At 41.8% G+C, this 16171-nt stretch overlaps 1 protein-coding gene across 1 annotated transcript in view; it reads left to right on the forward strand.

Moving 5' to 3' along the window:
- LOC147197869 (aryl hydrocarbon receptor-like) overlaps window positions 1-15426 on the forward strand; it is a 52261-nt gene extending 36835 nt beyond the window's left edge. The window contains exons 4-11 of the mRNA XM_086123348.1: window positions 1093-1182; window positions 2885-3014; window positions 4744-4877; window positions 6288-6490; window positions 6580-6689; window positions 7785-7926; window positions 8088-9690; window positions 10833-15426. Coding sequence (XP_085979474.1) covers window positions 1093-1182; window positions 2885-3014; window positions 4744-4877; window positions 6288-6490; window positions 6580-6689; window positions 7785-7926; window positions 8088-9690; window positions 10833-10979 — 2559 coding nt within the window. The 3' untranslated portion in view covers window positions 10980-15426. The remainder of the gene's footprint in view (window positions 1-1092; window positions 1183-2884; window positions 3015-4743; window positions 4878-6287; window positions 6491-6579; window positions 6690-7784; window positions 7927-8087; window positions 9691-10832) is intronic.
- Window positions 15427-16171: the final 745 nt, after the last annotated feature.

Genomic DNA, 16171 nt, shown 5'->3' on the forward strand with positions numbered 1-16171 from the left:
GCTTCGTGTACAATTCACCGAGGGCACGGGCAAAGAATAGGAACCGAGGAGGGCCCAGGGAAGCACTTTAAAACGGTACGTGTGAGCTACGATAGTTAACAGGCTGCAAAAGTGCATCGCATGCCTCCTTTTCAGGCTGTTTCTCATCATGGCGTGTGTGTGTGTGTGTGTGTGTGTGTGTGTGTGTGTGTGTGTGTGTGTGTGTGTGTGTGTGCGCGCGCGCGCCGGTAAGGGTAGATCCCGGGAGGTTAATTGATCGAAAAGTAGATCTTCGATCCAAAAAGTTTGGGCACCCCTGGACTAATGGATGCATGGATAGAATAGATGGATGAGATCTTCGAAATGTGGAAACCCAGGTCTTTTATGAAAGAGCAAAAAACAAAAAGCTATCTAAATTGTGCTGTTGGCCCAAATTTGCTGTCTAAATCCATTGCATATGAGATCAAAATTTAATGAAGCTAGCTCATCAATACTGATACTGACCCATGATATTTTGCTAGTTTCTGAGTGGGTGCTTTCAGTTGCTCTCACTGTTGACGCCACATCCATACATTGTCATTGTGTAATTTCTTAACAATAATTTGAATTCTGGAACAGGTTACATCTTCTTTGATGGCGGTGCGGGCACCCACAGCGGCTCCTCTTGTTTTCTTGTTGAGAGGGAAGAAATTTCATCTGTGCTGTGTGTTGCACATACAGCACATTTGACAATGAAGTTGTACTTGACTTGACTTTTTGCAGGCTCCCACTGAAACAGAGCAAGCACACTGGCATTGCAAAGCACACAACAAAATAAAATCATTGCATACCTTCAATATATTTGAAGACAAAATCTTTGGTTAATAGCCACTTTTAGAATGGCTGAAGAATTGGCAATGACCTGATGAATAGGTGCTTGTAACAAACCACCATTAAAAAAATTCCCCGCGCTAGACATTATTACAATTTGAGATGGCCTGCACACTAATGTTTGTTGTGTTAATTTTATTCTGAGTAAACATTATGTAACAATAAAAAAAACAACTTGCAGGAAGACTCTTGCCCTTCTTTTCACCGCTTCTCGACTAACTAACTCTGTGCTTCCTCCTCAAGGCTCTCAATGGGTTTGTCCTGGTCATCACTGCCAGTGGTACCATCTTCTTCTCCTCTCACACCATCCAGGATTACTTGGGCTTCCATCAGGTCACTGATTATATTTCTCATTCAGTTATGTGCTCTTTGGCTTTATGACTGCATGACCTCACGTTTGGAGGTGGTAGGAGGACGCAGGTTGCGTGCAACATTTGCTGGAAACTGCTCAACATCCTGGGGTTCACTCCCTGCATGGAAGAATCACTCCCACCGAAAAACAATGAAAATTTGACCTTATCAGGTTTGGCCTTTTACGGGAACGGGACAGTTTCAGCAGTAGAACACATCAGTCACCTATCTAGACTATCTAGGTCAATGTTTCCCAAACTGCATTTAGCCAAAGCACCGATTTTATATCAGGAAAATCTCATGACACGCCAACATACAAAAATAGAGCAAAAATGAAGATCTTGTCTCAATTTACTCACATATTGACTTAATTTGTGTGAAACCCTGGCCTGTTAAATTGAACACAAAGCTGTTGTACTCACAGGAAGCCATTATTTGTACTGTTGAGTGAATGAAGATGCACAGTTTTAGTGCACCTTCTGCTCTCTATTGGAAGAGCATTTAATTGTTGTCTCTGGCATGGATAGAGCAACAAAAATATATATAATTACCGTATTTTGCGCACTATAAAGTGCTTCGGAGTATAAGGCGCACCGTCAATGAATGGCCTGTTTTAAAACTGTTTTCATATATAGGGCACACTGCATCATAAAGCGCATAGAATAAAAGCTGCAATAGTGGCTGCTGTTGCGCTATGCATCCACTAGATGGAGCTACACTAAAGGGAATACAATACAATACAATACAATACAGCTTTATTTATATAGAGCTTTCACAATTGCTACAGGTGTAACAAAGCGCTTTACAAAACATTTAAATTAATACGTCCAAGAAATCAGAATATTGATCCATATGGAGCTCCCCCTTGATGTAGCATGAAGCACAACACAAAGTCCATAGAAACACAGGGTTGATTCCTTGGCAACCCGTGATAACTGGTCACGAATATGGACATGAAATATATCAATACAAATGGCATTAAAAAAATAATAAATGAAAGACAAAGGTTATGAGGACAATTGACTCAACAGAAAGGCACACAAACCTCATGGGCTCACGTCCACTAGGGGCTAATTATCCTTAGAAGTTTTGCTTGTCTCTTTCTTCTTTCGCTTAGTTAGTAGTTAACTATGCTTTTGGTATTTTCTTCGTTTCACAAGGGCTTCGCGGCGCTCACAAAGTAGTCATCTGAGTGTGTGTTGTCGAATTAGTGTCGGGCAGAAATTGGTTCCTGCTATTAATCACCACTAGATGGCATAGGAACGCTAACGGGGAACCAACTCAATGGGGAAGATAAAAAGACTGTAACACTGGCTATAAGGCGCATCGGATTATAAGGCGCACCGTCGGCTTTTGAGAAAATGGAATGCTTTGAGGTGTGCCTTATAGTGCGGAAAATATGGTAATAAATTGTCATTTTTGCACAAATTAAGTGAAATTGGATCATATCCAGCAACACCCCTTAAGATCTCTCACATACGAAGGTGCCAGATAGGAATCATTGAGTTAAGTACAAGTTGACATGTCACAATAATTTAATTCATTCATCCATATCCAATTAGTATTAAGTACTCAACTAACTTGTTATTTGTTAAATTTACTGTAGGATGCTGGCATTCCTGGCTCAGACAGTCATTACTCAGACTTTGACTCCCCCTTTGTTCTTTTTTTTTTCCCCCCCTAGACCGACGTAATGCACCAGAGTGTATATGAGCTGGTCCATACAGAAGACCAGCAGGAGCTCAGGAGGAACTTACACTGGGCGTTGAATCCTCCTGCAGCACCATCGGCCATCAGCCAGGACTCTCCTCAAGGTTGATAGTTTCTTCTGCATGTCATATTTTCATTAAGTCCATCTCAAAATGAAGAGTGAGTTCCAACTTCACAAAGGGAAACAAAAAACTTGAGGCTTCTTCGAGCTGATGTCCGCCAAGGTCTAAGAGTAGGGCTAGTTAAACTACATCAAGATGCCAAGGCATGTCCAACAAATAATAATAATAATAATAATAATACATTTTATTTATAAGCGCCTTTCAAGACACCCAAGGACACTTTACAATAACAAAAAACACAAAACAATACGGGTTGAGCAGCGGCAGCCAAAACGCGCCAGCGTTCACTCAACCCGGAAGTCAGAAAGCAAAGTTAATATGACTAAGTCCCGAATAAGCTCCATCTTTGGCATGTTATCTGCACATATGCTGGATTTTGAATTTACTGATAACAACCCACATGTTTCTTTTCCTCTTTGGCCTGGAGGACATGACATCTGTGATTTCCAAAACAAATTGAAATATGGACTCATCAGACCACAGGCCACTTTTCCACTTTTTCCACGGCAGCGTTTCCGAGTGTTGCATTTGTAAGATGTAATGACAAACTATGTTAACTGACAATGGTTTTCTGTAGTGTTCCTGACCCTACGTGGCAAAATGCTTGAAAAAAAGGTGGTGTTTTTTCTTGCAATGCCACTTGAGGGATCAAAGGTCATAGGCATTAAATTTTGCTTTTCGGCTTTGCTGTTTTCATTGCAAGTATTGCTCCAGATTCTCTGAATCTTTTGCTGATATGAAGGACTGTATCATTAAATCGTTCAGTTCCTTGTAAATGCACACTGATGAATGTTCTTAAAATGTGGGACTATTTGCTCACGCAGTTGTTCACAAAGGAGTGAACCTTGCCCCATCCTAACTTGTTCAACAGCTGCTCCTTTTATACCATCCCTTAAGCATCCCTCAACTTTCCCAGTTTTATGTTGGCCCCCTCCCAGCTTTGTTGGAATATGCTTCTGGCATCAAGTTCAAAATGAGGAATATTTGCTCCCCTAAAACCACATTCAACTCGATCAGTTTGAAGATTAAATATCTTGTCTTTGTCGTGTATTAAATCGAATAGAGCTTGAAAAGGATTTGAAAATTCTGAAGAGAATTCTGTTTTTATCGACATTTTACACAACATCCCAACTTTCATTTCATTTCATCACCATTCAAATTGGGGTTTGTAATAAGACAGCAATGTGTAATTTGTAATAGGAGACTCTCTTTTTCAAAAATGACTTAATTAGAACAAAGAGCCCATGTTGGCATACAAACATTGGGAATTCAAAATCAGACGGTTAAGTACACACAGTTTAGGCAGTAAGCCATAAGACTGTCCCTCAGGTTGGGTCACATGACCTTGTAATCTTCAGCGGGCTTACAAGGTGAAGTGGTCCCCTTCTGTATTTTGGTTGTAAGATGCTTATGTCTGTGTCTTTGGATTTTAGCAATAAGACCCATAGCTCTGACACACTCTTGATCTCAAGCTTGATCTCAAATGTTATTGCTGTTGTGCAAATTGGATCTACACAAGGTAGTTTTAATGGTCGAAGTTAGACATTTAACCCAAACCAGAATAGAATTCAGACATTATGGCAAGAAAATAAGTTCCCTTTTCTAGCTCTTGATACCTGCAGCACAATTGACCATATGCAAACAGGCCAACAACATAGTCATCGTGTTTTGTGTTGCGTTTGCCAATAATTTGATTGCCTTGTGTTTCTAGAACTGGAACCGGATAATAACTCGCCCTTGGTCACCTATAACCCTGAGCAGCTTCCTCCGGAAAACTCATCATTCCTGGAGAGGAGCTTCGTGTGTCGCTTCCGCTGCCTCCTGGACAATTCCTCTGGTTTCCTAGTAGGTTTCGTGGCAAACCATACTGCATCTACAAAGTGATGAAATTAACATACAGAAAAGATGTGTTGGACTGGGCAATCAATTTTTTTGATGACCGTATTTTCCGCACTAAAAGGTGCACTGGATTATGAGGTGCACCTTCAATGAATGGCCTATTTTGTAAAAAAAAATTTCATATATTGGGCGCACTGGATTATAAAACGCAATCTACAATGCATCCACTACATAGAGCTATGCTCCTTCCGTTCGACTCGAGAGGCGTTCATGACTGCCTCCGAAAAACGTAAATAAACGGCATTTCCTTGATCGTACCTCCAACAGAATGATCAGATGTCAGTAAAATGTAGGAGACTGGACAGTCTCAGAAGTGTTTGTTATTTATTCCTTTGTTGTGTACTGTATCCACAAACGAGGAAATGCCAAAATAAATTCTGTAGGGGGGCTATAGAATTTATTTTGTGATTTCCTCTCTTGATTTTCTGCTTTGATGCATTATTTTCAATTTTCGTAGTTTCATTGAAGGAATTGTTAATTTACGTTTTTCGGAGGCGGCCATGAACGCCTCTCGAGTCGAACGGAAGAAGAGAAGGCACGGAGACAGACAAAGACGTACCTGTACTTGTTGAGACTGTGAAAATCATTAATAAAGTATGCGTCTTAAAAAACAACACCACAGCTCTCCTAAACTTATTTAATGAAGCAACGACACAGTTCACTGAACCAACAGCAAGTTATAACATTGTAAGCATGTCTCCAGCAAAGAGCCATCTTGGGGCCGACATATTACTGTAATCACCATACACAAGGTGCACCGGATTTTAAGGCGCGCTGTGAGCTTTTAAGAAAATGGAAGACTTTTCAGTGTGCCTTATAGTGCGGAAAATACGGTAATTAGAATTTGGGGCGGAAAGCTTTTCTTTTCTTACCCAGCTGAGGTGCAAGTTTCGTCAGTGATTTAGAACTGGGTCAGGTTTACAGCGTCAGACAATGAGCAAAAAACTGTCCATTGCAAAGTTCAGTATGTTGAAACCCTACCCAACCAAAGGGGGGAGCATAACCAAACCAACTTCTTTCTAGGGATATCAATAAAGTACATTCTTACAGTCATTGATACGCATCAAAGTGTTCTGATACTACACACTGATAGCACATAGCCTAGCACAGGGGTGCCCAAACATTTTGGACCGAAGATCGACTTTTTGATCAACCAACCTCCCGCGATCGACCCGTTACCACGCACGCGCACGCACATACACACGCACGCCATGATGCGTGAGACCTTGAGATGACCTGAGATTTTATTTTGAAGCCATATTGTTGCCCATCTTTATAATCTAGTAGAGTAGTAAACAGCACAACCATGGTAAGGTGTGACAAGAAGGTCACAAGTCAACTTTCTCTTCATTCCAGGCGCTGAACTTCCAGGGCAGGCTGAAATTTCTACACGGACAGAACCAGCGACAAGAAAACGGAGGAAAGGCACCAGCCCAGCTTGCGCTTTTTGCCATCGCAACTCCTCTACAACCTCCATCCATCCTGGAGATCAGGACCAAGAACATGATCTTCAGAACCAAACATAAGCTGGACTTTACACCGTTGGCTTGTGATGCAAAGTAGGCTTCAAAAACTTGGTTCCAGTGCAGGAAATGTAACATTAAGATTATGCCAAGATCACTGATCTGAATTGTATGTCTCTCTTCAGGGGGAAGATAGTGCTGGGGTACACAGAGGCTGAACTGCGGGTACGAGGATCTGGTTATCAGTTTATCCACGCCGCAGATATGTTATACTGTGCAGAAAATCATGTCAGAAGTAAGTTTCACTTACTCTCAAAACACACAAATCATGTCAGATGTGATCTAAATCAATGTTTCTAAACCTGTTTTGTGCCAAAGGTCAGTTTTATCACATGAAGCAAAAATTTTACATGGACCAACACAGAATCCTGTACAAATAAATTATGTAAATTCCAACACACTAATAGACTTCATGTAGTTGTTATAATCAGGGGGACCCCTTTTCAATGAGCGGGTTCCATTGTGGTAATTTTCTAAATTTTGTCCCCAAACTCTAAAGGCTTTTCTTTAAATGCCAGGTGATTGTTCTGCATGTGCCAAAGTAGTTTTGAAGGCTTCATTGCATCATTTGTAAGCCCGTTGGCACATATTACGCAGTGTCAATTGGCCAGGAGTTGGCTGTTTTCCATCCCACAACGGCGCACACGCCGTCTTCCACCTGTGTGACTCTAAGAAAATACTAAGGAAACTCCACCCATGTTCAAAGTTTGACCGCGCTTTGCGCGAGACTTGCGCTGGGCATGAAAATAGTCTTTAATTGTAGAGGTAGAGCATAACTAAGACACTGAATTGAAAATGAAATTCGTTGCCAACACTTTAAATTATCGATGTTTTTTTCCCCCTGATTTTTGACGATTCTTCAGTGTGTGTGTGGGGCTGGTAGGCTACCAAATGACACGCTGATCTAAATCAACCGACACTTAAACGCAAGATACTCTGAATTCATGAGTTATCCGTCTACGAAAATATAGTGTATTTTGAATGTAGTCATGTCAAAAAAGTTGAGGACGCCCAGTTCAACCCAGTCAGAGAGTTAAAACAGCTTTTGCTAGTAATCCCCTGGGATTACATAGCAGATTGAGTAAAGCTGTAGAGCTGCCAGAGTAGAAGATGGGAAAGGGAGGGCGGGGATCACAGATGACCCAGCACGAACACATTGTGAAGAGAAATACCTCAGAGGCCAGATATGTTACTCTTCACCAGTGTGGCTCAAGGATCAACGTACATAAATCAATTTGGAAAAACAAACACAAAATTAAATATGAAAACTCACTGGCCCTTCAAGGGCCATCAGATGCAACAATACCGATTGTATTTGTTTGTGCTGTAGTGATGAAGACTGGAGAGAGCGGACTGACGGTGTTTCGGCTGCTCACCAAGGAGAATCGCTGGAAATGGGTGCAGGCCAATGCTCGTCTGGTTTACAAAAATGGCAAACCTGACTACATCATCGCCACCCAGAGGCCCCTTTTGTATGTTTCTTTACTTTTAAACTCGCAACACTGAAAATGTGATTCTTATTAGGTAGCCACTGTGGGAACATTCAGTTTACAATTGCGGATACTCGCCTTGTATCCTATTTCAACTAAAACCGCAGCAGTTCCACTTCATAATCCTGTTTTATGTTTGGCAGGGATGAAGAGGGAGGAGAACACTTGCGTAAACGCTCCATGCATTTACCCTTTACCTACGCTACAGGCGAGGCCTTGCTCTACCAGTCGAACCATCCCATTGCAGGCTTCAGAGATGGCGTTTCTGAGAAGAACGGTAGTAAGTCAAAGAAGAGCCGGACTGACAGGTTATTGAGAGATGGTCTGGACCCGGGCTCACTGCTTGGGGCCCTCATGAGCCAGGATGAGTCGGTGTACGTTTGCCAGCCTGCCCTGGATCCCAAAATCTCCTTTCACAGCAGCTTCTTTGGAGACCAAATGGGCTTCTCTGACTCGAAAACCAGTTTGCACAGAAGCTGGGACATACCCAGCAATGGTGATGTGGATCAAGGTATCACAGAACCGGGCACCAGCTTTGACCCACTGCTTGCTACTCTGGACTCCCTCTCACTGGAAGGCCAAGGGGTCGTGGATTCGGAAGATGGCGGGTGTTCAAACGGGGAGTTATTTGGCGCTCTGGAGGGTTTGGGGCTGAGCGCTGAGGATCTTGAGCTTCTCCTGTTGGATGAGCGGATGATTCGAGTTGAGATAGACCCAGAGCGTGTGCCCACCTTGGATGACCTACTAACGAATGATGAAATTCTTTCATACATCTATGACTCCATTGAAGGAAAGACTGATCCCGCAGACCAGAGAATACAGGTGCCACCCTGCAATCCCTCAGTGAGTGCAACAACGGGGTCGGTTTCGGAAAGCACTCTCACCTCTGACACAAATGTGAAAATGCAGTTTCCTCACCATAAGCCTCCCGTGGCCGGGAAGGCTCCCATCATCCAGTTGTCGCAGCAGATGCAAAAGCACCTCAGCATGTGCTCAGGCAAAGGGGTACACAACTGGGGCCATCAGAATGACCATTTGGCCAACATCTTAGTCAACGGAGACCTGATGGGGCATGTCGAAGCTGCCCCCAATGGACAATGGTCAGCCCAAGACATTCTTGTGAATGCAGGTATACAATTGGAACACATAAACTCACAACAAACTGTTTTCAATGGCAAGGCATCAGAACGAGACGGGGAACTAGAGCAACAGCATGAAACCTACCTTCAGCAGCAGCAGCAGCAGTCCCTGATCCAGAACCAGCTCTCGCAGCAGTGCCACGCCAAACAGAAAGCCGCCAACCTAAACGGACTGTGTACCGACCCCAGCTCAGAGCACTCAGCAGTAAAATCACAGTGGCAGGATTTTGGCTTCGGAGAGAGACTGGATCCGTGCCTCAATAACAGCCAAAAAACTCTTGCGGAAACATCGTTAGATTCCTGCATGGATTACAGCATCCCCAACATTGACAATTCGGATTACTCTCTTAACGGCGGTGGGTTGTTCAGGAGCAGCGGGATTCAGCACAGGGCTGAATCCACAGTTTCATCATTCCAGGGGATTACCCAGAAACTGCAGCAGGAGCCGATCCCAGTTCCTTTAGCTCAGGTCATCTCCAGCCTGTCCCAGGGTCCGCCTCCGAATGCCTCGCTGGAACAAATCCTCGCGGTTGGCAAACCTTGTCAGCAGGTGGATCATTACAGCATGGTGGCCTCGGACTTGCCTCGTGAACCCAATCACGGCAAGGTAAGAAACAATGAACCTGGACCGTACAGGACTCGGGGAACCACGTTTAAGGTGATGGGCAGTCATTCTCTGAAGCTTAACTGAATACAACTCTTGAACATCAAGTTTGTTTCATTTACATGTTTTCATATTTATTTCAGGTAGTTGTCATTCTTTCGCAATATTTCTAGCATATGATATTGTATTTGAACATAAATAACAAGTGACTTTTGAATTAACTTGGCTAAGTAAAAACTGACATCCGCACACAATTATTATTTTTTTCCAGAAGCACTGGTGGAAGGAAAACTTGGAATCAAATAGCTCTGTTGGGGGGACAATACATATGTCGAAACTTAGTTTAGTAGTGTAACATGTACGATAATATCAACCATTACATTTTGAGATACTTCAGAAAATGGAACTTTGTAAAACTGCTGTACTTCACCAGCCACATATACCCACAGGCATTGTATTTTGGTATTCAGCAAGCTCTGAGTGTCAAAGTATGAGACACAGCTCTCAGCATGATGCAGTACGGTTTTTGCTTATTGAACCAGGTTTAAAAAAAACAAAAAACCTCAGAGGTTCTAAAGTCTCTTTAGCAAGGGTAACCTGGCAATGATCCAGTGTGTATGAAAAGGAACTGTTCTTGTTTATAGTGTTCTTTGACAATCCAATCATGGATGTGTCATAAATATTCATTCATTCATTCATTTGCCGATCCGCATATCCTCACAAGGGTCGCGGGCGGTGCCGGAGCCTATCCCAGCTGTCTTCGGTCAATAGGCGGGGGACACCCTGAAATGGTTGCCAGCCAATCGCAGGGCACACAAAGACGAACAACCATCCGCGCTCACACTCACACCTTGGGACAATTTGGAGTGTTCCATTAATCTGCCACGCATGATTTTGGAACGTGGGAGGAAACCGGAGTACCCGGAGAAAACCCACGCAGGCCCGGGGAGAACATGCAAACTCCACACAGCTGGAATTAAACCCGGTACCTCTGCACTGTGAGATCGACGTGCTAACCACTGGCCCACCGGGCTTCCGGGTCATAAATAAATAAAATAAATACATGTGTAATAAATGTTACGCCATATACTCACCATATTGCATCAATTCCTGCCGTTCTGTTCTTACCTTCTGGTACTGTACAGGTGGAGAATGGCCACATCCTGACGACAACATCATACCCAGCAGCAATGACCAATGGGAATGGCACAACGCCCCCTGCTGTCCAGATACCCTGCCAGGAGACTCTGCCTGGCCTCCCTGATCCACCAGCCACTGGCTTCTACCTCTGACCAGTTGGCCCTGTGCACCGCAAATGGCCAGAGACATGAACACACACACGCACACACACACACTGAATGGACCAGCCTTATAACACAGAGATAAGACAATGAACAAAACAAATAAATGCTGTCCTTTTTTTTTTTTTTTAATTTAAATTTTGGCCAAGGGGGTTCAGCGATCATTGTATTATTTTTCAAGTCATACTATCATAAGAGTCCTTTGTTTACAATAATGCAGTTAGAGAGTTATGTGAATGAATCCAGGTGTGACAGATGATTCAGGGTTTTCTTTTAGAGAAGGAGTCGCAGATGAACAAACAGGTTTGGAGTCTGTGTGTTTGTCTGCGCTTCATGAATGTACAGAAACACTCAAGCAGAAAAAGGGAGGGAGGCTTTAGCACTAAATGCAACTTTTACTTCATATTTCCATCAAAAAAAATCTGCGGTCCTTCCTGTTGATGACGTACGCTCACCCGTCTGTTCCTTACATACACCTGGACAATCAAATCCAATATAAAAGCTTTTTTTCCCCCCATGATGCTCAGTTATGATTGACGTGATGCAGTCAGGTTTTGGCTCGTTACTTAAGTCACTCTGTAAAATTTGGAGAGGATCGGACCATGTTTTGCGGGAGGATGTGGGTGTCACTAAATAGTAATACATTTGTACTACTCGGGGCACCACTAGATTTAATGTGAACGTTCACTCAAGTCCCGTCTCTCCCAACATAGAATAAAAATGTCGCCAGAGTAGAATGGCCACTTTATAGGGTATAGACCACCGCCAAAGTTGAACTGATCGAATTGGATTTTATTTGTATACCTGCATAGATATGTCAGAAAATGCACCTCTGTACCATAACTGAATCGGTTATTGCTTGCTTGTCTTTGCGACACCCCACATCCCCACAACAAAGATTCATGGCAGTTGTTGAAATCATTGGCATAATCCAGACAATAAACAAAGAAAACATCATTTCAGCGGAGTTAACACTTGAGCATGTTTCGAAGGCAGACTTTTCTATAGCATGTGCGGGTGTACCTAATGAATTGTCCCAGGGTGAGCGTCATTTGGTTATTTGCTTCACTTTCCGTCTCGATGCTCCAAAAACAAACCCATTTTTTTTAAAAAGCACAAAAGCGAGCAAACAAAACAGTGGTCCCGTCATGCAACAAGAATGTAGTGCTTCATTTCTTTGTTGAATAGTTGTCCCCGTCAACAATGAGATTACATGTTTGAAAGAAAGTCTAGAATATGAAGGAAACGATGCTTGGATGACATCCTGCACTTTATTTCAAGCAGCCATTTAACGCAGCAGCTCTGCAGTCAGGACAAAACAAACCCTGTTTTGTTTTGGTTTTGTTTGATTTTTACCGATGCTAACTCGCCACGGTGGCATCCATTTTCAGATGACGCGATCGCAAGCACAAACATTTCTGTACAATTCTTCGTGTTCTCTTTATAATTCTCAAGTTGAACTATACAGCAGATATAGAGTTGTTGTTGTTTTTAATTGTTATTATTGTTGACCATGTTGATCAACATTAACCTTGGAGTGATTTTGGGGTGGAAATGCATTGAACTGACCTGATTAGAGGATTTATTTAGAATTTCTGTATTTATTCATAGGTTGCAGCAATAATGGGTTCGATTGTTCTGAAGATAAAAGACATTCTCATACACACACAAATCAAAAGAGGGAAAAAAATTGCTTTGTCCTGCAGTGGTGTTGCCTGTGTTACCAGTGCCCCCCCTAAAACCTGTGGAACTCTATCGCTCCCAAGTTCCACTGGACCTGTGTTGAGCTTTTCTTTGAACCTTGAGCGCCACTGTATTGCTTGCTCTTATTCATTAGCCGTGCATTTTACCCTTTTTTAAATTTTTATCCATTTTACTCGACATGTAATGCAAACGTCGATCTGAGAAGGAATAGAGGACAAAGCATGAATCACCTAATTGCTGGTTAATGTCAGGCAGGAACTCTTACATTGCGTAGAGCAGGGGTGTCAAACTCATTTTTGTCGCGGGCCACATTCTAGTTACGGTTTCCCTTGGTGGGCCATAATGAATTTTGGGAATCCATATCAACGTTTAATCACCTTCGCATATTACATACACGGCGCACAACAAATTGATGGATAACTAGTTTTAAAATCAGAAGTCAAGAATAATGACTGTTATTGTGGATTACATATGACAATTTGGAATTTTGGTTCAGACTTTAGCAAGCATCATGGAACTTGACATGTTTGATTTGCTTTCGCGGGCCACATAAACCCGTATTGTTTTGTGTTTTTTGTTATTGTAAAGTGTCCTTGGGTGTCTTGAAAGGCGCTTATAAATAAAATGTATTATTATTATTATAAAATGATATGGCGGGCCAGATCTGGCCCCCGGTCCTTGACTTTGACACCTGTGGCGTAGAGGATGAGAGGGGATAAAGCGAGTCGAGATAGGTAGAGTGAGACAACAACTCTGAATTCCCCCCCCCCCCCCAAAACTATGACAAAAACATTTTCAAAAGCTGGTTGATCCAGTCATTTCCTGAGATTAAAAAAAAATGCCATTAACAATCGGAAGTGGATTGCAAAACTTCAAACCTTAACTATTTCAACATGCAATGCTAAAAGAAACATTTACCATTCTTAGCTGCCACACGTGTGTCAAAATAATTGAACCGATGCTCAGGCAATATTAAGATGATGGAACATTCACTTTCATGTTCAATGACGAATAGCAGCCTTGCATTTTTCACAGAAGTGTAAAAGTTAATCACACGAAAAGACTCCACTTCTAAAATCAACTTTACAATAGCAGCTAGCCAGATGGCCGAGTGACGTGCATTCAATCAAGTTTTTGTACGACAACTGATTCCTCCAAATTTTTGGACAAACTGCGAGGTGGTATACGACATAAGAGTTTTTTCTTTTTTCTCTTTTCACACAATTCACGAACCCTCTCTTTGCTACGTTGATTTTGCTTTTGTAAAGCACAGGCTTCGTTCGCCCTCTTGCACCTCGGAACCCGTTGCAATACCGGCGAAGGATTAGATTGAAAATGAATAGTCAAGTCATTGATTGTGAAGAATTCGAGAGATTGTTTGGAGGTGATGTTTGACAAATGGTGGTAAAGTGGAGTGCGTTAAAGGCGTTGTCGAGTCAGTCTTCGTTAAGCATTTGTAAAAAAAAAAAGAAAAAAGATGTTTATGAAACAATTTCTTCAAGAAATAGACAAATAAACATATCTATGGGAAGAAATATACACGAACCATGAAAACGAATATGAAATACGATCTCACAAATCAATACTTAAATGACCATAGGGAGCAAATGTAGTCAAATGTTTATCCCTGGTACCCATAAATGACCCCCGGGAGGCATAAGAACTGAAGCAAGATATATACACTGTACAAGATCGTGGACGCACAGGATAAAAAAGATTGTATCAATCTTGTCACCTGACTTGTCATCTGTGTGACTCAAGAGCCGACTTCTCAACTCGGCACGCTTTTTTTAAAGAGATACTTTTGTGGCAAAAAAAAAAAAGAGCGCCTACTGATCACTTAATACGACTTTAGGGAGCAGTTACGAGCAAAACCAAATGTGAGGATTCAGTGGCGATCCCTAAAGGAAGGACACTATTGTGAATGTTTCGTATTCGTAGTTAAAACTGAATTTTTACAAAATGGCTTATGAGTGGTGGTGGGCGGCAGAGGAGAGATGCTGAAAAGAGATTTTAAATTGTTGCGATAATGTCATTACTAGTGGTATTAATATTATTGTTCTCTCTGTTTTATGTTAAAATGTGCTTCACACGTGGTTCCATGTCATTCGGATTGACTCATTTCCTTCCCGCTTATTTTTCCTTTTTTTCTACAGCAGAACAGGTTTTTTTTTGCTATATTTAATATGATTGATGTGACTTATTAAAGATGTGAAGACAGATATGTGTTCTGTAAATATGAAGAAAAAAAAACAATTACGGGCGTGTACATAGTCACTAGTTTCATACACAGTTTTCGTGACACTTGCTCCCTTGTCCAGTTTATTTCTTTTTGCTTTGTCTTTTTTTTTTTTTTAAAGATGTGTAAATAGTGCAGCTCACACGAATGAGAACAAGACACGATGACAGCCTGGAAATGGTGCCATACTACTGAATCTTCTAACATAGGCGATATAACGTGAAGTCAGACATGCAGCGACGGGGACAAGGTTGTTTGCGCATTGTCTTCTGTTCTTCCTTCTTACAACCCCCCCCCCCCCCCCCCCCCCCCAGATCTGCGTGATCACATTGTTGGATAAATAAATGAATAAATAAACAGCAACATGCCCGTTTGACATCTTCCTAAAACAAGGGGGCGCCCTACAATCAATGTCAGTGAGGATTTTCTTTGTGGAGTCCGAACATGTAAAGGTGCTTTGTGTAGCATTTTAACATCAATAAATCATCATTGCCACATTAAGCTTGGGGACTGTGCATTACTCGACATGCAGCATTCTGTGACGAAAATAAATATTTTTTTTTCCAACAGGGGAACATTTCTTTACAGTGTACTATCCATTCCACTGTCATGACAACACATCTGTGCCATTAAGATGAGCAATCGAAAAGTAATTGAATGTTGGCTGAATCGGTACTGGCCCCATATGCACCATATATTCATCATTTAACTCATTCACTCCCAAAGACGTATTTTGATGTCTTTTAGGACGCCACACATTTAATCCCAGCTCCTCATTTTATATTGACTGTACTTGAATAGGGTCTGAACATAGTCAATATAAAATGAGGAGCTGGGATTAAATGTGTGGCGTCTGAAAAGACATCTAAATACGTCTTTGGGAGTGAATGAGATAAGTTGCTGTCATTATTTTCGATTCAGCACCTTCATACTGTACAATTTAGAATTGCATTTATGACTGACTCATGTCTACGAAGGTTACGAAAATCAAGGCAAGTGTGTGGCTTCACCATCGCTACAATATTAATCAGGGGTGGCTCCAGAAATGTTCTCTCCTGAGGCTAATGTACATACCTGTGTATAATATTACATAGTATATAATAATAATAATAATAATAATAATACATAGGGAGCTGAGAAAGTAGTTTAGAATTATATCTTACAATATCAAGTAAAACGCTAACCTGAAGCAATAGTTTCACATTGTATTGTAATCTTAAATATTCTCGTGATGCCCCCT

Source organism: Hippocampus guttulatus, chromosome 11 (genome assembly GCF_054856545.1).
Source record: "Hippocampus guttulatus isolate MCC_2025c chromosome 11, RoL_Hgut_1.0, whole genome shotgun sequence".
Lineage (NCBI taxonomy): Eukaryota > Metazoa > Chordata > Actinopteri > Syngnathiformes > Syngnathidae > Hippocampus > Hippocampus guttulatus.